General features: G+C 41.1%; 3 protein-coding genes and 1 long non-coding RNA gene across 4 annotated transcripts in view; 2 read left to right on the forward strand and 2 right to left on the reverse strand.

Annotated features, from left to right (window-relative positions):
* Nucleotides 1–17338, reverse strand: supt6h (SPT6 homolog, histone chaperone and transcription elongation factor). Its single transcript, XM_034890433.1, has 37 exons — nt 17144–17338; nt 16101–16211; nt 15432–15602; nt 13850–13923; nt 13536–13716; nt 13291–13372; nt 12827–13082; nt 12031–12132; nt 10556–10669; nt 10282–10371; nt 9958–10100; nt 9676–9821; nt 9421–9528; nt 9004–9284; nt 8631–8785; nt 7819–8014; nt 7477–7616; nt 7162–7279; nt 6964–7040; nt 6706–6841; nt 6380–6517; nt 5848–6015; nt 5619–5746; nt 5249–5456; nt 4867–5014; nt 4504–4646; nt 4256–4396; nt 3810–4005; nt 3486–3631; nt 3315–3407; nt 3079–3192; nt 2820–2944; nt 2263–2375; nt 2092–2169; nt 1766–1944; nt 1003–1268; nt 1–574 (listed from the first exon to the last, which is right to left on the reverse strand). The coding sequence occupies exons 2-37, from the start codon at nt 16198–16200 to the stop codon at nt 382–384; spliced, it is 5247 nt and encodes a 1748-aa protein (XP_034746324.1). The 5' UTR covers nt 16201–16211; nt 17144–17338; the 3' UTR covers nt 1–381.
* Nucleotides 8607–22490, forward strand: LOC117955753. Its single transcript, XR_004659125.1, has 3 exons — nt 8607–8622; nt 11634–11636; nt 21928–22490. It is a non-coding gene; the product is annotated as an uncharacterized LOC117955753 (long non-coding RNA).
* On the forward strand, nt 17883–21446 carry sdf2 (stromal cell-derived factor 2). Its single transcript, XM_034890442.1, has 3 exons — nt 17883–18150; nt 18955–19151; nt 20165–21446. Exons 1-3 carry the CDS (start codon nt 17961–17963, stop codon nt 20462–20464), a joined length of 687 nt encoding a protein of 228 aa, XP_034746333.1. The 5' UTR covers nt 17883–17960; the 3' UTR covers nt 20465–21446.
* caln2 (calneuron 2) overlaps nt 21413–22498 on the reverse strand; it is a 25332-nt gene continuing 24246 nt past the window's right edge. Inside the window, exon 7 of the transcript XR_004659121.1 lies at nt 21413–21423. The gene's annotated coding sequence lies outside the window, so the exon portion shown is untranslated. The remainder of the gene's footprint in view (nt 21424–22498) is intronic.

Here is a 22498-nt window from a genome sequence, read left to right on the forward strand (position 1 = left end):
TTTTTTTTGCCATTGCACTGACTTTCTGCATGACATATACAGTGTTAATTTGACTGTACAAAATACTATACAGCCAGGAGAGTTGGCTGAGGTCAGGAAGTGAAACATCTGGGATAAGACGGCTGTACTAGGCAGACAAGAGGAAGGAAGGAGGTGAGATGAGCCATGATATCAAACTAATAAACTGCAGCAACAATATCAAGAGATGTAAAGAACGTATGAATGGACAGTTAGCTGGATGGACTGGGTCCAACTACTGGTCAGCTGGATGAAAGGGCTGATGGGTTGTGGGAGAGACAAAATGTGGAGGGTTATCCAGATGAAACAACAGTATAAAGGATGGAGTTGAGTGGGGGGTGTGGCAACGCCCCCCTCCGTGTCCTATCGGTCCATTTCGTCCAGCAGGGGCGTGGCGTCTCCTGCGATTGACATGGGTGTGCTCTCGATCATGGGGCTGGGCGACGGTCGTGGCGTCATCCTCTGGGCTTTCTTCCGCCCCTCTGCTTCTTTCTCCTTCAGCCACTGCTCCGCCATCTTGCCCCAGTCCACTGCAGAGGCGTTGCTGCCGCTGGCCCTGCAAGAGGGGAGGACAGAAGGGTTAGGGTGTTTTAGTCAAAGACAGTGACATATTGAATGGCAGGCTGCTGCTTATCCCTAAAATGATGCAGACTGTGGCATCAGCACCATTTACTGGCAGATAAACAACTCACGGATTTAACTCAACAACTGGTTGATTTGAGTTGTTTACTGCAAAATGGACATCACAGAGGTAAGAATAAAATCTGACCATATAGATAATGCATTTTTGTTAAACTTGTCAAATTGTATATAGCTGAGAAAATTGCTAAGATCATGCATAATCAGTTTGACTATCAAAGAAAAAGCTACAGTAAATGTAACACTAGTTGATTACACAAACTTTAATTAAACCAGGATGCACTTTAAGGAAACGGATGGTCGAGGAGAATCAGGAATCCCACACATATTCCCTTCTGCACTTACTTTGGCGGTTGCTGCTGTGGAGTACGTCCTCTGGATGAGGTGGAGGACGACGGCGTGCCGGATGAATGGCCTTGGTGACTAGTGTGATGGCCGTGGTGTGACACATGGCTTCCATGTGGGTGGCCATGTGTGGTGTGTGAGTGGGAGGACTGCGGGGTGGAGCCGGGGTACTGGGGCGTGCCCAGGGCCTGCTGGCTCGGTGTGGTGTAGGAGTAGCTGGGTGTCATCATGGGTGTTGCCATGGGCTGCTGAGGTGTTGCAAATACCTGCAAAAGAGAAAATACGGGTGATGAATATGGCTCAACGAGTTACGTTAGAAAAGTCAAAATATATTCTTGTATAAGTAGGGCCTCAGGAAAAGTTACTCGAAACAATTGAGGTATTAATAAAGTTAACATTTTAATTGCAACACCGCAATACTGTGATAATTTTGCTGAAGTTTGTTAACACACCGTCAGAATCGTATACTGGCCCATGCCTATCTATAACATGTCTCTTCTTATTTTGGAAGTCTGCTTTGTAGTTTTGTTGGAAAACAAAAAATATTAGGCTCATAAATCTGCAGACAGGTCAGCGTCTTTGTTTTTGTAAAGGCATCTTCACAATTATCTGACCAAAGACCTTATGTACTTTGTATCATTGTGGGTGTCTACAGTTTATAAAGACCTTTATCAAGTGAATGTCTGGTCAGTCTGAGTCACCGACATCTCCAAAACAATCGTTTTCCTTTCACAATAGTTAAAACATTAAAAGCAGCACTAACATGATAAGCAGAGGAGCTCCCTCCTCCTCCTCCTGTGCTGCCACCGTAGCCGTACTGGCTGGAGCCCCACTGAGCGGGGGTGGTGTTGGGGTTCTGGCCTTGGCCTGTGACCGCGGCGATGGCATTGAACATCTGAGAGGTCATATTGCGTGGGAGGGCGTTGACAGCTCGTGTCAAGTCTAGGGAGGAAGGGATACATTAGGAAATAGTAAAATGTACTACAATTCCACTCATGCTGAAAATGCAGATGTGTGTGTGTGTGTGTGTGTGTGTGTGTGTGTGTGTGTGTGTGTGCGTGCGTGCGTGCGGAAGAGAGCAGGACTTACCTGCGATGTTGATATTGGCTGGGGTGGCGTTGAGGGACGCAGGTGTCCTTGTTCGGCTGCTGTTGCTGGGAGTGATGCCTTTTACAGAGAAGACAATGTTATTTATTAACCCACAATATCATTTAACTGTTGTAATGTAAACAATAAACATAAGGTATAGAGCTTCCATACCTGGAACAGGCTCTTGGTAATGGTCCTTAAACCAGCGGAATAGTCCGTTCACTGTAGGAAATACCTGTGAACGGTAGCGGAAACCATCTGGAGTGATGGTCACAAACTCAACTCTAGACAAAAAAAAGATGGCATGTTGACATTAGTTCAACTGAGATGTAAACCGGCTTGTTGTCAATTAAAGAAGTAAAGCTCTAATAGTCTTGGCAGTGGAGCAGCTCGGTGAGAGAGTGGATAAGAATTGTGTGGTGTTGAGTAATTTGGCACTACAAGTATGACATGACTCCAATTTGCAAATTTGAGCCACTGTAGAAGCGATGGACCTTTGCATGTCTCCATGGGCCACTATGGTCCATGATATTTAGAGCATTAAATGGCATTGTCAGCTATTTCTGTGGTTTTAATGTGAACTTGAGCTACTTTGAGCAACATTAACAATTATGATTTAAATCAGCTTCCTATAAAATAGGTCAACTTTATTACTCAACACTTTCTATTCATGTAACGATTACAGTGAATAACCTGAAAACAGAAAAGAGAAAAATCGTTCTGCTCACCGTGGTTTTCCGCGAGGCTGGTAGCCCAGAATGAATTTTCCTGGCAGATCTTTACATGCCGAAATAAAGTAAGGAATAAAAGTAGGCTTCTCCCTCTTTGTCTTGACCAATAACTCCTCCATTTTCTATAAGAGAGACAACAAGACAAAAGAAGATATGAGAGGTGCAACTTATAGAATAAACTGTTAGCAAAATGAAAAGAGCTGTTGAGTTATGTTTTTCCGAAGTACGATGGACATTAAAGCAAATTAGTATGTACCTCCTTGCTCCCCCAGTTGCACTCCTGAAAGTATTTATGCCCCAGTAGATCCCGGGCAAATGATGCCATTGGCTGAATGTACCGAGCAGTGATTTCATCCAGATCTTCAAACTCCTGCAGAGAGTGTAAAAGATTATTAAAGAACATGCAGCAGCCACAACACACATTTTTCACAATAGATTTTCTGCGGGTTTGATTATGGAGCACAAGATCAAGAGAAGGAGAAAACAGCTTACTTCATTATTGATCCAGAGTGTGTGCCCTAAGCTGAATGCATTTTCTTTGCCTTCTTCTCTTACATCCACATGCTGGTAGATGCCATCAGCCACCTACAAAACATCACACAAAGTCAGATTGGTGTCTGTTGTGTTACTGTCACATTTCGTATCCCTCTCTCTGTTTCGTACCTTCCAGGTGACTGTGAGGTGGTTCTCTCCCTTGCTGCTGGGTCTGATGATCAAGTCTCCTTGGTCCAGGGTCTCCATCATTTTCTCTGCCTGGTTAAAACTGATATTGTGGAAGTTGGGGTGGGCGATCACACGCTTTATATATGCTGGAGGCGGAGGGAAAGCAAAGAAATTACAAAAAGTATAAGGACAGTGATGTGGAAGTAAATGGTAGGTAAACAAAAAGTGTATTATGAGGAAACATTTCCCAAAAGTAGCACAGTGTACCGTTTTATAAACTATTTCGATTCAAATAGTCTTTATTAAGCCTGGTATTATACTAACGTGTTCTCTGTTGTTTCTTTTTTAGCTCCTCCTCTTGTTTTTGGTCTTCAGACTCTGTATCAAAGTCATAGTAGCTGTCCTTGGGGAGCTTCCACTCATTGGCCTTGTCCATCAAATCTGAGGTTCGGCATGTGAGGTCGACACTAAATTTCTCAATGTCGATTTTCATGATGCGGCAGTGAACTGTCATGCCCACCTGAAGAAAGAGGGGGAAGAGGAGCAATCAAGTGTTATACAGATGCCACAATAGAAGGACACTAGACACGAAGGGCAGAAATAGGCATCAATTATTCATATATCTGTCAAGATTGAGAATTCTAAGTGGCACCAATTGCACTCTCAGAAACATTTAAACATTTACAGGTGACATTAACAAAGGAAAGAAAATATCAAACATTATTAAAAAAAAGAACAACCAATGACGACAACAGCAAATAACAACTCACCTTGACCCTCTCCTCAGGGTGTTTGACCACTTTGTCACTAAGAAACTTGGTGGGAATGAATCCCTGGACGCCATTATCTAATCTGGACCGCACGCCAATGGCCTGACCTGGACACGAACCGCTGTCAAAGTGATTCCACACCTAACGCAGGGGCACAAAATCAAAAAGACAATGTTTAGAGGTCAGACTCTCTATCTCTGTTTTCTACTATTAAGTCGTTAAAAGAAGAAAACTCAGGTGGCTGGTACCTCGCTGAGTTCCGGAAAGTTGTCCTGCTGGCAGAAGGGACACTGCCACAGCCCTGTAGAATCGTTACGTATGGCCTGGTCGTAGCTCTCTCCCTGAGGCCGCCGGTGAGCAATGCCAGTTACTATACTGGTGATCAGCTTACCTGGAAGAAAAAAAAGGAACAAACATAAACCACACCAACCAACAGAGTTGCACTAGTACTGATACTTCAGCAACATCACTCCTTTGAACAAGTCACCATGTGCTATAACTACCGCACCAACTGTATGCGTTTATGGTTAGGAATAGACATTATATTAGTGATCTTTGGTGATATTTCATTTAAGAAATTAACATGTGTACTTCAGTTTAGTGTGTATTACCAATATAAAAGGTCTCTGGAGTCTCCTTGGTGAGGAGGTTGAAGACCTCCTCAGTGTTGGGGACTCTGTAGACAACTCTCAAATCTTTGTACCTGCAGCTCAGCTCTGCACGAATATCATACAGAGTAATCCCCTTGTTGCCATAACCCTACAGGGATGAATCAAAGAAGAAAACAACATCAAAGATATAACTTGTGAAACAGAGCTAAAGATTCTTTCAGCTTCACATGTTTGAAAAACCACAAAGTGGTGTCTGAAAAGTCCCTTTTCTGGACTAAATATACTGCATATAGTTTTTTTCAAGCCGTTACTTTTTTTTTTTACATTGGTAACAGAATACATGAAAAATTGCTGCGGTCAAAGCCACAACATCCACACTGACCTGTCTCTCAAGCTCTTCAGCAAAGGCATCCAGGTCAAGATCTTTGAGACGTTCTGGATTTTCCAAGATCTCCTCCAGAGCTCCAGCTGGGTTGGCATCTTCTGCCGACTCATCGTACTCGAGGGCATCCACAGCCATCTTGCGAGCCCACTCGTACGTCTCAGGATGGACACGAGAGCCGTCCAGAACCTCGATGTAGGAGTCCGTACTGTGTGGAAGGTTTGAGAGAAGAGAAACCAATGCTGATTTAAAATAATCTCACAGGCTGAATGTTAGATCACAGCCTTGTCTGAAAATGGTAAAATTAGCAAAATGGGAAACATCTAGATGGTTTTAGGGTGTGTAACAGAGCCCTATACAAGGTACCAACCTGTCCCCGAGCGATGCCGTGTCAATCTTGATGAAACCGGCACAGTTGATAAAAACCTTTGGTCCCATGTGACACATCGTGACCAGTTGGGTTCTGTTTTCCAAACGAGTGTTGTTCTGCTTCAGAATCTGCACAAATAGAAGGATCATGATGATTATCAGGTCAGCAGAAAAGGCGCTATACTTTTATATATGACACAAGAATTATTGACAGTAGCCCAATGTCATACCTTGAGCAGGTGGGAGCCCTTTCTAGGTCCCAGGCCACAGACATACTGGACCAGGCTCTGAGTGTGAGGATGGGCAATGGCTTTGTTCACATCAACTCCAACCTCATTGACACGGTTGATGAATTCACAGTAAAGAGCACAGAGCAAATCTTCCTTCACCACATGTTCCTGACAATGGTTAGGAAAAAAAGACACCAATCGTTTCACGCAATTGTAGTTGCAGAATCATGATCAATTTAAAAACATCTCTTCAATTAAAAAAACTTTCACTTATTTTATGTGACTCTTTTCAGTTTGGCTTATAGTAAGCTAATGTGCTTGCACTTGATATTTGTTGTACCTTCATGGTTGAAAGCAATTGGAAGTGGCTTTGTATAAAAGTGTCAGCTAAATTACATCTGAATTTGAAAAAAACAATATGTGATGGTTGGGTCTGTGTGATGCTACAAGAGTATAAAATGTGTTAACTGCTTATACAGATGTAAGATGGAGATAAAAACAGCACAAATTCACAATTTCTTGAATGTCTCACCTGTAGCGGGTGTAGTTTGAGGCAGAGAATATCATCATCACTGCTGCAAACTTGAGCATATTCCATCAGCGGATCCTGGATCTTCCTGGCTATCGACACCGCCTGTCGTAGCAAGGGAGGGTAATCCCTAAAATCAACCTGCACAGAGAGGAAGCAGAGGTTTAGGAGAAAATTAGCAGCAAAGGGAGCACCGGGCCACATCTTTGATCCACCGGTTGGTGAACTTGCTGTGGTTAACTGCCACACTTGATGAGGAAAACCACTGATGTGTCTGTCCCTGTGTATGACAACGATGGTAAGGTGAGGTGTATTTAGGAAGTATTTACCTCAGACTTCTTGCTGTTCATGTACAGTGTGGCCAATTCATTGTCAACAAGTTCAACTCCCACAGCAGGCAGAGAGGACTCTTGCTCAAGTTCGCTGATAGTCCTCTTGATGTCCTCCATGATCATTTGAGCATCTCTGCACATATAGCATGTTTTCAACATTCAACATTTCAGCCTGAACCATTATGTCTTGAAAATACTGTTCAAAATGCCTGCATGCATCTTTCCGGCACATACAAAAATAAATCAATTACTTACCGGTTTTCCCCAGCGACAGCTACCACGTGAGGTTTCTTGCCTGACAGAAACCTCTTGAGATTTTCAATGTCGTGGGCCTGAAGATAAAACACACACAAATGAACGATCATCTCAAAGATAAGTCCAGCAACATGTTTTCCTAAAATAGAAAAGCATCTGTTGTCTGCACAGACACACATATGTGTTCTCTGCATGTACCTTCTTCTCTCTCTCATCCTCCTTAAAGGCATTCCTCCTCTTCATGAAATAAGGAAGACGCAAAAAGTCAACCACCTCCCCTTCCCCGTTGATCAGAGCACAGAAAACTGGTGTGTCTCTGTTGGAGCAACATATGGAATTGAGAAACTATATTGTCACCTCAACATGTCTTTTATGCAGCAAACATTGCTTGGTCGAATATAGTTGCAATGCAGTATATCTTCCACATTTAAAAGTGAGCACTCTATTGTTAATACCAAAACTTGTAGCTCCTAATATATCTGAGGAGGAAAAGAAATCCTGTGGGACACATACCTGCTGGGCGCATAGGCTACACCCAGAACCCGAATCCCTTTGCCCTGACTCTCATCCATCAGATCATCGTCTTCCTCAACCTGCTGATCTGGTCGGTAAGGAGCCACCTTGAGCCAGTTATACAACCGACGACAGCAGGACTACGAGAAGAAATGGAGACTGATGTTCACAAGTTCAATGGTTAAAACACTAACTGAACATACATTTTTAACATTGTTTATATTGCTGTATAATTTTGGAGACATGATGCATGTGTTAGGAGATTGCTGTGTTGACTTCCATGCGTAACACTGATAAGACAATGTAATATTACCATAAATGGAAACAGATATGAGAAATTACCCTGACAATGCTCTCTTTAGCCTCAGTGATGAGTTTGCTCTTGAGTTCCTTCGCCATCTGAGGGTAGAGGAACTGAGTGAGAGCTCTCTCTATGGCTAAGGTTCGCTGCCTGTTCCACTCCTGCACCTGGTGACTGAACTCATCCCTGTAGTAGAACTGTTTGATCTCATCAAAGTATGTCTGGTCCCCAGCATACCTGAGGACAAACAGAGGGAAGACAGAAGGAAGTGCTTTAATATCACCAAAGTCAAAATTCAAAAGCCCCATGCTCTACTTAAAAGGATGTGGATAAAAACATAAGCTGCAGATTAAAACGAAATAAAACTTGGGTTTATAGTTGGGCCAAATTTTAATACCGTCAAACCTCCTCCCTGTTTTACTGCGGTATACGGTATTATCTTGACTAAAAATTAGGACGTAAGGCTCAGACGGCGTCGCTAAACTGTTGGCTTGTGCCTACACCGTTCAGAAACTGAACACCAAACACTAATACTGAAACACCTGTCCCTTCTCATTAGGTCGGAACCTGAAATGCTGCCAAACTGCAGAAGTTAGGTTCCTCTTCGAGACCAGGTCACTTGGTGCGCTTGTAAGTCCTCAGGATGTTTGTATATTTACGATTTCCAACATCTGGTTGATTAAAAACGACTAGTGGCCAGCTTTCTTAATCCTCGGTCTGCCTAGAATCATGAATTCACATACTTTGGATTGAAGAAGTTTATCCTATGCAGATCTGACAGAGCAACGTCATTGAACAGATTTCTCTCCATTTTAGTTTGTGGACGGTGGATCGGTGTTGTCACTGTGCTTACCCTTTGACCCCTATAAGGTCTATACAGATGTCAATGGAAAGCAGCCCCTCGTCCTCTGCCAGGCACATCTTCAAGAATTGTTCCCCGTTCAGCTCTTTTACAGGTTTGTTCTTAAGATACTTGAAGGAGTAGGCAAAATGAGCCTCGTCTACCTCCTACAGAAAGTAAGCAAAAGCCAGTGCAAGTTTAGAATAAGAGCACACACTGCGAACTCTGAAACCATAAAGTTTGGTATTAAATGTGTGATTGTCTCTGTTGTTTTTTTAATCTGCGTTTTTAAAAGCAGCCATGCATGTAATTTTGTTTTGCTGAATGACAATAAATGGAATCTTTAATCTTGTTTTCCAAATGTTGCGATTAAAGGTGTCCATACCTTTTTGCCCTTTTTTGTAGGCTTGATATTGATCTTGGCCCTCTCCTGAAAGGTCTGTCGGAGAACATGTCTGACCAGAGGTTCACGAGCAATCTGCATGGCCACCATGTACCTGGTTCCTTCTAGCACTGTCTCAGGAGTGCTGAACTGGCTGCAAACATAATCTTTGGCCAACTCTACAGGCTCAGCCGGGAACTGCTCTGTCTCATGACGCTGGTAACTGTCTCGTAGATTTTCTCCAAACTGCTCTGGAGTTAACCCAAACTTTTTAGCCAAGCCATCTGCAGTAAGGAAAAAACAGGAAAAGAAATTGAAGTGCTACCCAGCTAGAAAAAAAGAAGAAAAATACGTATCCATAAAAAGGTAGGAATAGTTGAACACTGAGAAGGTGTTGTGCAGGGTAAAAAGGAGACTTACCAAGTCCTACGCTCTGACAAATGCTATACATATCTCTACGAGAAGCCAGCTTGAGGTCAGGTGCTTTTGGTTCTTCTTCTTCTTCTACCTCCAATTCCTCTTCTTCACCTAAAAAGGCAGCCCACCAAAATAAGTCATGTAGCAAACTCTTAAAAACAGGCAAACACGCCTAACTAAAAATTACTTTCAATTAGCAATCAACGACTGCAGTATCCATTCATCATCATCTAATGAAATTAGACGCATCCATCTTACCATCCTCAGACACTTCTTTGATCTTCTTAAGCCTCTTCTTACTAGCCTTGGCAGCATTCTGCATCTTGGGGATGTCTCGGCCATAGTAGAGCAGAAAGTGGTTGTACACATCACCCAGCTCTTCAAGAGTCTGCACATCTTTCAGCCTATAAAACATAATAAAATAGATATGAATGGTATAGAAAAAGGAGAAAATAACCCATCATTCCTTGCTTAGTGCAGTCACAAATATTTACAGTTCATTAGAGATGTTTTTTTTCTGTCTCAGCCCTCGATACGTACCTCTCTATGTCAGCGGTATCCAGAGGACGGATGCCGTCAGCCAAAGGTTTGTCGGGATCAGCTGAGATCTGCTCATACTGGTAGGACTGCATCTTCCGAAACAGACGGGTCAGGTTCTGCTTCCGAGTCTTCAGTTGAGTCCACTGGTGGATAAACATCAAGTCAAAGTCAAGGAACCAGAAGTGGCATACATTAGAAGGGATTATTATAGGATTGGCTGTGCACCCAGAGGATTCACCCTTCCTGTACTACAAACCATGCAAACAATGGCATTCCGTTAATCTGTAACCTACTCCTTTTGCAAAAAAGAAATACCAACTATACCTTTTCATCCCACTGCCACACCTTCCACAGGTCATTAATGTTCAGTTCCGGCTCCACATATTCTTTTCTGTAGAAAGCTATGAATGGAACCTAAAAAATGTTTGGCAAATTAAATTGGTTCTTTATTACAATGTCACCTTTCCAACAAATGTCATTACGACAATATCACGCATCCTTTCTTAAAGGATATAATGTCTTTAGCTTTTAGAGAAATTAAACCTCAAACAAACAGATAATGGAAATTCACCATATGGGTAAGGTGAGCCCACTGTACCTCAAATTGTTGATTCCTCATGAAGTTGAGGGCCTCTTTGATCTTGGCAATTGTACTGGGGCCTTTCCTGCTGAAGTTTGTCGTGGTCCCCCGGTCTAGATAATCTGTGCTCTCCTGTTTAGGGCACAGAAGAAGGCTAAATTTGATATAGATCTATGAAAAAATCCAACAATGTACCCAAAAATGGGAATCAAACCAGGTATTGCATTGAAAATTAGGGCTGGGAAGATTCATCAATGTAACCAACATCATCCATTTAAAAAACATTGATTTGCATAACGTGCGTCAATGCGCCATAATAGAGGGAAACGGCAGCGCTTGTAAGCATGAATTTGTCCGTGCCCGGGTTAGCTCAGTAGGTAGAGCAGGCGCTCATATAAAGAGGGATTACTCCTTAGCAGAGCAGTAGCCTCTGTTTCAACTCCAACCTGCGGTCAGTTGCTGCATGTCATTCCCCTTTTCTCTCTCCTTTCATGTTTTCTTTTGTCCTATTGAATTAAAGTTCTAAAATACCAGAAATAAACGGTCAGTGTGATTTAGTGTGGTTGTGCAGAGGATCCACACAGAGCTTTCACCGTAGCCAACGAAGTTTATACTTGTACGATGGTGTGTGCGGCGATATCTTTAAGAGAAAAACAGGGCCGAAAAGGGGGCGTGTGCGTGGGGAGAGTGAAGACGATTATCTCCGGAGCGAGTTCCGACTCTAGAGACCTAGTGAGAGAAACAAGGTGTCTCCCCTATGCTTTCTGACTTACCCTACAGTCACACATGCTACAAAAGAGAGCATCACGCACTTGCCTGATGAGTGCTCCTGGGCGTGCTGAGCCTACTCCTGGTTGCTTGGCAACAGTAAACAGGAATTATCTAGTGCTACCTTCAAGCATGTCTTACAAGTCACTTCAGAGGTATTGTCAAGTCACAACAATATCTTTTGGGATTTAAAAGTATTTATTTCTCAATAAAAACAACAAAGCGGCTGTGATTGGCAGTTGCTTTGCTCAGAATTTGCATTAAATAGACTATATTGGCCGCACCTTGCTTTGGGCAGCAAGCCACTCGCATTGAAAATAAATGGTAGCCTGTTGCTACTTCTCTATCTCTTGTAGCATGTGTGACTGTAGGGTTAGGTGGGAAATCTGTAGCTGGAAAAGTTGAGCCTCTCCTTGTTTTTATGTTGTTTATGGAAAAGGAAACCAGGAAATAAGGATGGGGAAAGGCAACACTACCAAACTACGGACGAGCGATGTGCATTTACCCCTCAAAAAATGTAACTAACATCCCGGCGATGCACTTTGCTCAGCTGGAGCCCTGAGTTTCAATTTTTTTCCTTGCCCAACACTGATGCAAAAATACTAAATTTGCCAGTGACTATCGTAACTACATGTTAACCCCAGTGATGACGTTAGGGACAGCCCTACTGAAAAGCCAAGAAAGTTCTTTGCACTCTTTTTGCGTGTGTATGGCAAACGTCGTACCTGCATAGAAATAGTAAGAGTGGAGAAGCCATGTCTGAAGATCCACTCTGCTTCCTCTTCTAGCTCATCATCCTCAGCAGGTTTAACAGGAATGGATCGTAACTATTAGACGGAGAACAGAGTCAGGATAACAGGCACTGATCAAGCAAACAATAAATAGGCTTTCAAAGCTTAACCAGGGTTTCTGCAGGTTTCCCCAATTCAAATTGAATACCTTTTAAGACAGTTTTAAGACCATTATGAATTTGCTCAAATTAAAATGATTTATTTAAAATGTTACAACTAATTAGATTAAATCATAAAATGTAAAACTTATTTTACTAGTCAACTGCAGTTACATGACAAAAACAAGAACTACTAGATAACAAAAGGGTATTTTACAATAAATTGAATGCGCCACAAGCTTACCAAGTGTAATTGAACGTGCCATTAAGTCCTGTTTGTGTTGTTTCTCTGACAACTCTGTGAGCACTACTAGTGTCTATGGTTCAGCTAACCTGTGTAATTAACTGCAAACGTTGCAGTTGGACGTCCCAGTGTTAAAATCATTTTCAATATCATTGTTGCCTCTGATGTCTGTTTCAGAGCACCAGAGAGCAGTGCTGGCATAAATAGACATAATACTTCAGCTAATTGAAGACTTTTAAGGCCTTAAATCTTGATTTTGAATTTATCAGCATACATTAAATACGGCCAATAAGGAAAGCAGTTATAACGATCCTATACAGTCCATTTAAGAATGTCACAACAGTACATCAACACTGTTAGCATCAAAAACACTGAGAAACACACACACCTGGAACCTCTCGGGCATGTCCGTAGAGCGAATTTCATTGTCTTGGTCAGTCATGTGACTACTCTCCAGCTCGCTGGGCTCGTAGATTTCAAAGATGCTCTTCCTCCCTTGCCTCCGCTTGGTCTGCTTCTTAGGTCGGTCCCAACCCTCTTCATCCTGGTCCTCTTCCTCCTCCTCACCCTGGTCGTATGTGTCTGCGTCAAAGTCAGCAAAGTCAAAGTCCCCACCAAAAATTTCTTGGGCCTCCTGGAGGGCTCTGTGGGAGGATGAAGAAGCAGTGATTATGTTTTTATTAAAACAGCTTGCCATTTTGTGATCTTGTTTCGAAATATATATAAATGTTTTTGAATAGATGAGGATGCTATATAGGCCCTACTTGATCATTTAGAGCCAGGAAAATGGAGGCTAAAACAAACTTCTTGCTCTTTGAAATGATAGATTTGCATCTAAACTACGACACTCACGCATCTGTGTATCCTGAAAACTTCTTGCCCTTCTTTTTGGTTATAGGTTGGCCGTCATCATCCACAATGAAATCGTCTATATCTATGGGACAAAAGCACAAATTTAAGAACAAATCAATTATATACCACATCATTAAAAAAAATCAAGTGTGGGACTGAGTTTAAATTATTGTTTTTTTCTCTATTATTTTTCAAATTTTTAGTTACTCCAAGGCAGATCTAAAAATCTGTTATTCCCGGCCTACCCGACTCTTCATCCTCTCCTTCTTCATCGTCATCTGCATGGTGAAGAGGCTCATCTACAGCCTCCCCTTCTTCCAGCTCGCCCTCTGCATCACCATGAAAGATTTCATCTGCAATCAAGTCCTTCTCGTCATCATCTTCTTCATCATCATCGAGTGTCTTTACGCGGTCATATTTCTTCTTCTATGACAAAAGACAGGTACAGCATCAGCACTGCTTGCATGACCTTTTCTTAAGTGTACAAAATTGTAAGGTCAAAAGGTAAAAATGGAACACCATTTCTTCACAAAAAGTAGGGATAAGAAAATGTTCATACCCTCCTTTTCACTTTAACACCCAAGTTTTCCTCGATTAGGTCCAGATCATCTTCATCCAGGTAGTCGTCATAATCTGCAAAAAGGAAAGTCTCAGATAGGGGAAACTTATTCATATATTTTTTTTTGAGGAAACTAAATGTAGGTATAAAAAAAATATTTTTTTATGTTTTTATTTGGCACCTTTATACAACAATGACTCAGAATCCCAATTTTCAGTGTGCATACCTGCTGCAGGCAATTATCTATCAACTTGGTTTAACTCAGGTTAAACAACATATTGCCTCTCTTTGATAGCGAGAAAGCAAAAATACGAATGAAGATTATATGGTTAAGGTCTACTCTGATTATTCAGAATGTCCAGAAAGTCCAGGCACTCAAATTTGGTTACAAAAAGAGATTGGTTCCTTATTGGCACCAAATCCACTGTTTCCAAAACAGACAGTTTTTCTCTCACTATTGACAACTTCTTTGTCTCGCCCTCCCCCAAGGTTAAGAGTCTGGGTGTCATCCTTGAAAGCACCCGTCTCACCACCATGGGGGGGGCAGAGCATTCAGCTGCTCTGCTCCCCGTCTCTGGAACTCATTACCGCCCCAACTAACATTGATTAATTCCCCATTTCAAGTCTCAACTTAAAACACATCTGTTTAAAACTGCCTATTCCACTTAAATGTCTACTGCTCATCTTTTTCTGTTGTTTTTGTTGTATAGTATTTTTTGCTGCTTTTAATGTATGAAAACCTCTGCGGCGTCCTTGAGTGCAGAGAAAGGAGCCTTTAAATAAAATGTATTATTATTAATAAAAGTGAGACCCAAAAATACGATAGAATATACTTGCAGTATGACAGAATGCCAATATATACTGAATCTGCACCTTAATAATCATGTCTGTATCATACATAAAGGAAGAAGAATTATGACCAAATAAGTCATAAAAAAGCAAGTCCAGGCACTCAAGTTTGACCTTTAATAAATAGAGAATGACATTAAAAATACACCGAGTGTCGGCTTGAGCGTTCCTCAGGGTGTAGTGACACAAGTCTGTATTATATTGGAGAATTATTATTTTATTAAATATATAATATATACATTATTACTATGAGACTACAGTAATATTTAGGAGTTTAGAAAATTTGATAAAGATATACTGACTGATTTATAAGAGACTGCACTCCAAGTAATGAAAAAGAAAACAGCTGGGATTGTCTCCACACAGCTCTCACAGACCACACAATATCTAGCAATATCTACAGATATTGCTAGATAGGCCAACATCCACACATCATCATCATTATATTTGTCAACTCTGATGGCATTTTACTTTTATATTGTTTATCTGTTATCCTCTCGGTATCCCAATTTTCCTCATTAAGAAATTGTTTTGGTGTCCTTTGCCACTCAATGGTGAGTGGAGTGGTATCAAATAAAAGTGTTACCTAAGTTCTTACCCTCTACTGATTCAAGGAATCATAGAAACAGAACGAGGAATCAGTGCACCCCTTTGATTTTTGACTTCTGTAAAATAATCACAACAACACACTGTATGATTACTGTTACCCTTTGAAAACATCTGGTGCACTTACTGCGCTTTTTACGTCGATGCCTTACTTCCTCTTCTGAGTCACTCCCAGCTCCACTTGCACTTCCTGCGGGTCCTTCTTCCTCCCCCTCCTCCTCCTCATCTCCATCATCAATAAGTCCACGTAAATTTCCTCGTTCATCCTGGTCCTCTGTGTTCTCTTCCTCCTCTTCATCTGTTGAAAAACGACCGTTAAGTAATTCACAATATTAATTATCGGAGGCAATACCGATAACAGTATCGGTATTGCCTACGATACTGCCTAAAACGCTGGTATTGGGCAGTCCTACTGAAGTTTATTCACCGACCCCACACCACGTAATAAAACCCCAAAGAAAATCAATGTTAAAGTAGTTTATTTATGTTCTTTTTCTGTTCCAAATGACTGTCAAAGTGAATAATAAAAAAAGTTTTGTGGCATTCATTGTTTGTTCATGTTTCACAAAGAGTTTAACCTGAGCCAAACTGACAACAAAGATAGAAATCATATCACATCCATACAGGATAGTACTATATAGTTGTTAAAACACAATGAAGTATATGACACACTGGTACTGGATCAGTACTCGGTATCGGCCGATACGAAAGTTCAGGTATCAGAATTGGTATCGGGAAGCAAAATATGGGACTGGACCATCTCTATCCTGAACGGAACAATTGAACAAAATCTTACCATCTTCCTCCAAAAACCTCTGGGTCTTTTTAGGCTTTAGGTCTTTCTCTTCAAACTCCTCTTCTGACTCCTCAGCCTCGCTCTCAATAAAGTCTGACATGACTGCTGTTCCTGAGAAGGACAAGAGGCTATCAGTAAACGTTCCCAGGCTGGTGACAAATACAACACCAAACGGACACAATAACTTAATCGATACACCAGCCTAACATATTTGATAGCTTGGTACACTTTAAGATCTCCTTCTGAATTTAAAATAAAGTGTGGTGGGTTTAAACAATGTTAGCTTCAAAGCATGAGTTTATATGGACTGAAGAGGTCAATCATGCACGTCTTTTTTTGTGTTGTCCTTTCACACATGCTGCATTCTTTTAGAATATAAAAGAGTAATACATCATTCACACAAATATTTCGGTTATTGTGTTATTTACAAACAACGTTAGACTAATTAAATAATAATTCACAATACTGTATGGTAATATTTGTTTTTGACCTGGTAATGTTTTTCATTCTACTTTAGCTGGCGAGCTAAAAAAAATCTACCGCTAACGATGTCGCATTGCGCAAACACCGACGGAGATGACCAAAGAAACACCTTAGCGACGTTCTTTCAATCTAACGGTAGCAAACGTCATCCAAATGATATCTTAATGTTAGCTGGAAAGCGGTCGGTCAAAAAACACTAACGTTCACGTTACATTGGAAAATCTCCTCCATAGCGTTAGCCAATACCCATGCTAGCGATACAACATAGTACAAAAAACTGTAATTTCACGTTGTTAGTTTGAACTATGTTGTGCATAACAATACATTGACTGACAATAATAGAACAACCAAACTTATTTCGACGTTTTAGAAATAGACCAAGGCCTCTGAACCACAGTGTAACGTTAGTTAATGCTTTAGCATACAAGTACGTTAGCCTAGCATTAGCTGGAACGACAACAACAGCCGACTGCATTAGCGTTAGCTAACGTAAGTTAATGGCTCATAGTTAACCAGCACAATGTAAATATCCTAAATGACCACGGCGAACTTGGACTTACACGTCTCACAGCGGTGGTATACTCCTTAAATATTTACACTTATAACGGGGTTGTGTTTTGTGTTTCTGGGAGCTTGTACTTGTAAAAATGGCCGACAACGAGCGGCGTGATGGCAATTCCGGGATGCAGTTTGCATTGTCTTCTTTTATGGGTTTAAACGGCAGCTTGCATTCTCAATAAGTTACACTACTGCCATCTGGTGCAGTGCAAATGAGAGAACTTCCAACCCTTTCAGTGGCAATTGTGAGACCTCTGCTGGTTTACCTTGATTCTACACAAAACGGCAAGTTAATGTAAATAGCAATTCATACACAGAGGCAAAGTGCTTTACACAAAATATACAAAAGAACATACAACCTAACAAAATTAAAGTGTATACACTGGAAGTGTATGACGTGAAGCATAATAACTCAAATTAGCGTAACCGTGTTTGCTTTGGTCCTAGGAACAGTTAGCAGACCGATCCCTGATGACCTTAAAAGTCTTAAGGGTTCATAGTGTGGAAGCAAGACAGAGATGTATAATTGATTAGTAAACAAGCAGCAGTATTTTGAAGTCAATTACAACTACATGTGACTGCAAAACATAACTGCTGTTAGTTTTAGTTATCTTAAATAGCTCACAGTGAAGCCAAATAAACCCAAAAATAAACCTAAAATAAACCACTTCAGTAAGGTATTTACAGTGGCCATGCCGAGTCACTAGGGGCGCTGTTTCCCGAGCTTCACCTTGTTATACGGTTACACTAAAATGACGTAGCGAAAAACTATGCAAATTTTAGAGAGACAGCGGCAGCTTCTTGAGATCTTATGTAGGAATGGGTAACTTTGATTCAGGTTGTGCTGTTCTTCCACACTCTCTGCCAACACTTTTAATATTGCTATCCTGTGTATTTGGGCTGTCACTCGGTACGGAACTGAGTTTTGTGACATGCGGATCTGTCCTTAAACTGTTAAATATGAAGCACAATGTAAGGCTACACTCGCACGACGTACGCTACGGCTCCGGTGAGTTTCCTCTCATTCAACGATTATTTATTACGCATTAATAAACAGTTACATCTGGTCTTACATTAACATTGATTTACCATTAACCACCTCTGTAATTAATATTCTATTGTAAATTGTGATATATTGTATTGGATTGTACAGTGTCAATTTGACATCATTCATGTTGACTCTTTTGTGTCAAACAGTACGTGGCACAAGATTGATGACACCAACATTTAATATAATATTTTGGTGAAAGGCCTGTTTACAAGGCAAATATTTACTCAAATGACGGCATATGAACACGATTAACGTTTTCCTTAGACAGGCTTTGTAAGAAACAAACATCTTGATAAGAGCCGCTCTTAATTTTAGATTTTTTTGGGCCATTTTTAGGCCTTTATTTCCATAGGACAGATGAAGACACCAAAGGGGTAAGACACGCGGCCCACCGAGCTAACCTGGCCACAGATTACCCTCCCCTAAATCGTATTTCTGCATACAGAATTGTTGCTGTAGGCTCCAGCCCTAAGTTACCCCATTGAACTGTTGGTATTACTGTTTGCCAACACAAGCCCTCTGGTTCAAAGTCAAAACCCATTACAAGTTACAATCACCAATGCAAGTGTTTTTACAGACCTGCATACCATGACCACACTGAGTTTAGTATTGGCCATTGGACAGTCTTAAACTTCCTTAATCAATCACATTTGCATTTTTAGCCTGGCTTGTTTTTTCACTTTCCCTCAGTTGGTTTACTATTAACTCAAGTATCTCTGTAACAGTCTATGTTCACTGTGTGTGTGTGTGTGTTTAATATAGGTAGCGGGCAGCAGTCTGTAACAGGTGTAACTTCAGTGGAGGACAGTAACAGCTACTGGAGTGTCCGTGGGACAAGGGACACCCTGTGCCATCGGGGCACACCTATCAAGTGTGAGCAGACTATTCGTCTCACCCATGTCAACACAGGCCGTAACCTGCATAGCCACTACTTCGCCTCCCCACTGTCTTCCAACCAGGTGCGTGGTGTGAAAAGTACATGGGGGAAGAGGAGAGGTTTGGCGCTCTATACAGCATAATCCAAATAGCTCCCTGAAGATATGGTTTGACATGTCCATCCTAATTAAAAAAGTTGTTGATTGGGAGCATGTAAATATTTTTATAATTCATCACTACCCTGCCAAGTTAAACCCACTGAGAAATTAATTGCAGTACAATTACTAATATGTAATCAGAGATATAAAATACCAAGAGGTGGATGCTTACATCTAGTGAAACCCAGACCAACATTTTGAGGTGGACCTGAGTTGACAGCAGCTTTTACACACGCAGCACACTCTCTGGGAAAACAGCCTTGGGTTAGAAAAATCTCTCCAATATTGAGAAAGTGTGAAAACACTGTTCAGCCAAAGTGTAAGGGGGTTGGAAGATGTGTACCAAGTGATTAAAAGAGTTGTTTTAACTGTCAGACACTTTGGTATACTGTTTATACCAGAGTAGCTATTCCATCCCTGGGTGTATTGGACATTGTCGTGAATTAATAAATAGCTCTGCTTTATGGCATTTTTTGATTTACAGCATTGTTCCATCAATGCAATGATGCAGATGGGTATTGGCAGAAAATAGACATCCCTGTCTGTTTGTTTTATCTGCAAGCAGTTTCTTAACCCTGGTTTCCAGAACATGTACCAAATCAGAGTTTTTAACACTATGGTTAATACAAAATTACACATATCAACAATAGAAGAGATTTATGTACAATCTCTGCAACGCACCGCAACAACAGTGTAATATGCACTGTATGGCCTCCCTCATCTACTGAAAATATTGGATACATTGGTGTCAGTGGTGTCAGCGCACCCTGCACTGGAGACCAAAGGGTGTACGAGAGCCAGAGAGTTTGACAAAACCAAAAATGTCATAATGTTGGCTGTGTTGGGATATCTGGCTTGGTAAATGGACCCAAAAAACTTTTACAAAAGCAAGGTACCTCATATTCCTCTCTTCTAATCTTTTTCTCCCTTGCCTACAGGAGGTGAGTGCGTTTGGCGACGAAGGGGAAGGGGACCACCTGGACGAGTGGACAGTTATGTGTGGGGGATCTGTGTGGAAGCGCGAGGAGGCCGTACGCTTCCGTCACAAGGCCACTGATGCACTACTGTCAGTGACAGGGGAGCAGTATGGACGGCCAATCCACGGTCAGAGGGAAGTTCACGCCATGTCAAGCCCCAGCCAGCACAGCCTGTGGAAGGCCATGGAGGGTATCTTTATGAAACCCAGCGAGAACCCAATGGGCAGCCGAGACTACAGTCACCTACACACTGAGTTTTAAGCTTTTCTTCTTTTCTTCTGTCCCTTCCCATCTTCCTCTCTTTCTACAATTGTATTCCTACCTCTGTCCCTACATTTCACCTCTATCAGCCAGCTCTTGTCTCATTTTTCTCTCTAATCACCTTTTGCATGTCAGTCTTTTGAGTGAACTGTGCCAAAGTCTGTCATGGATCAGGTTACAATGACTTCAACTCATCCGTCCATACCAACTTCTCTTACATTGATTGTATTTAGGAAACATTACTTGAATCCTCAGAAATCCAGCAGCTACACTACTAAACTACCAATCTAACAACATTGGAATCTCATTATAGTTTGCCTTAACCGATACAAGAAGACTTAAAGATATGAAAAAGGCTATTTTACTGTACAAAGACTGATCTTTTTTTTTATAGTTTGGGACAAATTTACATCGTCTCAGCTGTTATTTATTGTTAAATAACTGCCATCAGCAGTTGCACCACAACACAGAAGGCAGTGTAGATTTTTCAGAACTACATTTGAGTCATCAAGTGAGTCTTGTGGTTTTTTTTGAGTAAAATAAAACATTGTTACACGTGTGCCTTCATACTTTTTGTGTTTACATTGATGAGGTGTTTTAACTTTTGGAGATATGAGAATTTAATGTGTTTTTATGATATTTGTAAGCCTAATTCTACTCAAACTCTACTCGAAGATAAGCAGTGTTACCAGTATAAATTACTTTTTCCCCTTTAATTCTGATCCAGCGTTGCGTATAATAAATTATCCAACGCTAACTGACATGAGAGAATGAGCAGTTTTGTCTGTTTTTTTATGTGTACATCATTGAACTGGATGTTGGATGTCCTCATTTGATCAGTTTCCAAGTGCTAGGAGAAAGTACAGTGTTTTGCATTCATCCTGTCTGTGCATGCATATATGTGTTAGATAACTCTTTGTTCCAGAGGTTCATATGAGCAACACACATGCAATGAATACCTCATATTAAAGTGATTTTATGCTTGCCATTGTCAGTGAGTTCTTTATTGGATTTTCTTCCTTTTCATTTGGTCCTTTCTGCATGATTACTTCAAATGAATAACTGACGTCCTCAACAACTCTCCTGATAACTTCATTCACAATATACCAACATGAATAATGACACAAAAGGAGTGCATTTCGATATGAACAGATAATGTATGGTTTCTTTTTACATGTCCATTTACTTGATCATTTATTCAGTAATTGAGCAAGTTGGATTTGTATTATAAAGTCCAACCTCCACAAAGATGAAACCAGACTAAATGATTTTCAAGTAAGGCAAGCTGTAAATTTCTCCCTGGGCCATTGCACTTAAAACAATGACTTGTTTGTCCACTTAATGGCATGTTATCATTATCTGGAAGTTAATGGGGTTTGAGTGTATCTGCCATGAGGCTATTCTCACTTGAATTTGACTTATGCTCCCTAATTATCATGATTTAGAGTGAGTGCTGATGCCAGCACGGCTCCACAGGACACTTCTCACATGTTGACAAACGTGTAAATTCACCTCTAGCCATTGCATACTGCATCCAGCTAAATAGTATTAAGATTAAAATCTCAAGGGTAACTTTTGTGTGCACGTCTATCACACCTGCCAAGGTTAGTCCACACAAAGCAGTTATGTTTGTAGTGCTACATGACCTGCGTGTATTGTTTGAAGGTGATGTCTGAGCAGTGAGATTTCTGCACTCGAAGAGGCTGCTCTTCTGACTCACACCTCCTTTATGTACGCTCTGGCACCTGCATGGGAAACTGAAGTAAAGGGTGCTCAGCGAAAACCCCGCTGCATTGTCTGTTTGTTCTGTTTTTAGGGTTAGTATTTAAAAAGAGACAACAAGGATGATAACAAGACAAGTTAAGCAACAACCCTGGTTTTTCACGAGTTTAACAATGTACAGTCAGTGAAATGTTTCTGCTCACCAGCTTATTAAAAGCCAAAAGTTGTAATTTCATTGCCTTATTAAAGAATATTTTACCTTTATTCTAATGTGTAATGTTGTTTAGTTATTGTTGTAAATTGGGTTGGTCT

Source organism: Etheostoma cragini, chromosome 13, assembly GCF_013103735.1.
Source record: "Etheostoma cragini isolate CJK2018 chromosome 13, CSU_Ecrag_1.0, whole genome shotgun sequence".
In the NCBI taxonomy this organism is placed as follows: domain Eukaryota; kingdom Metazoa; phylum Chordata; class Actinopteri; order Perciformes; family Percidae; genus Etheostoma; species Etheostoma cragini.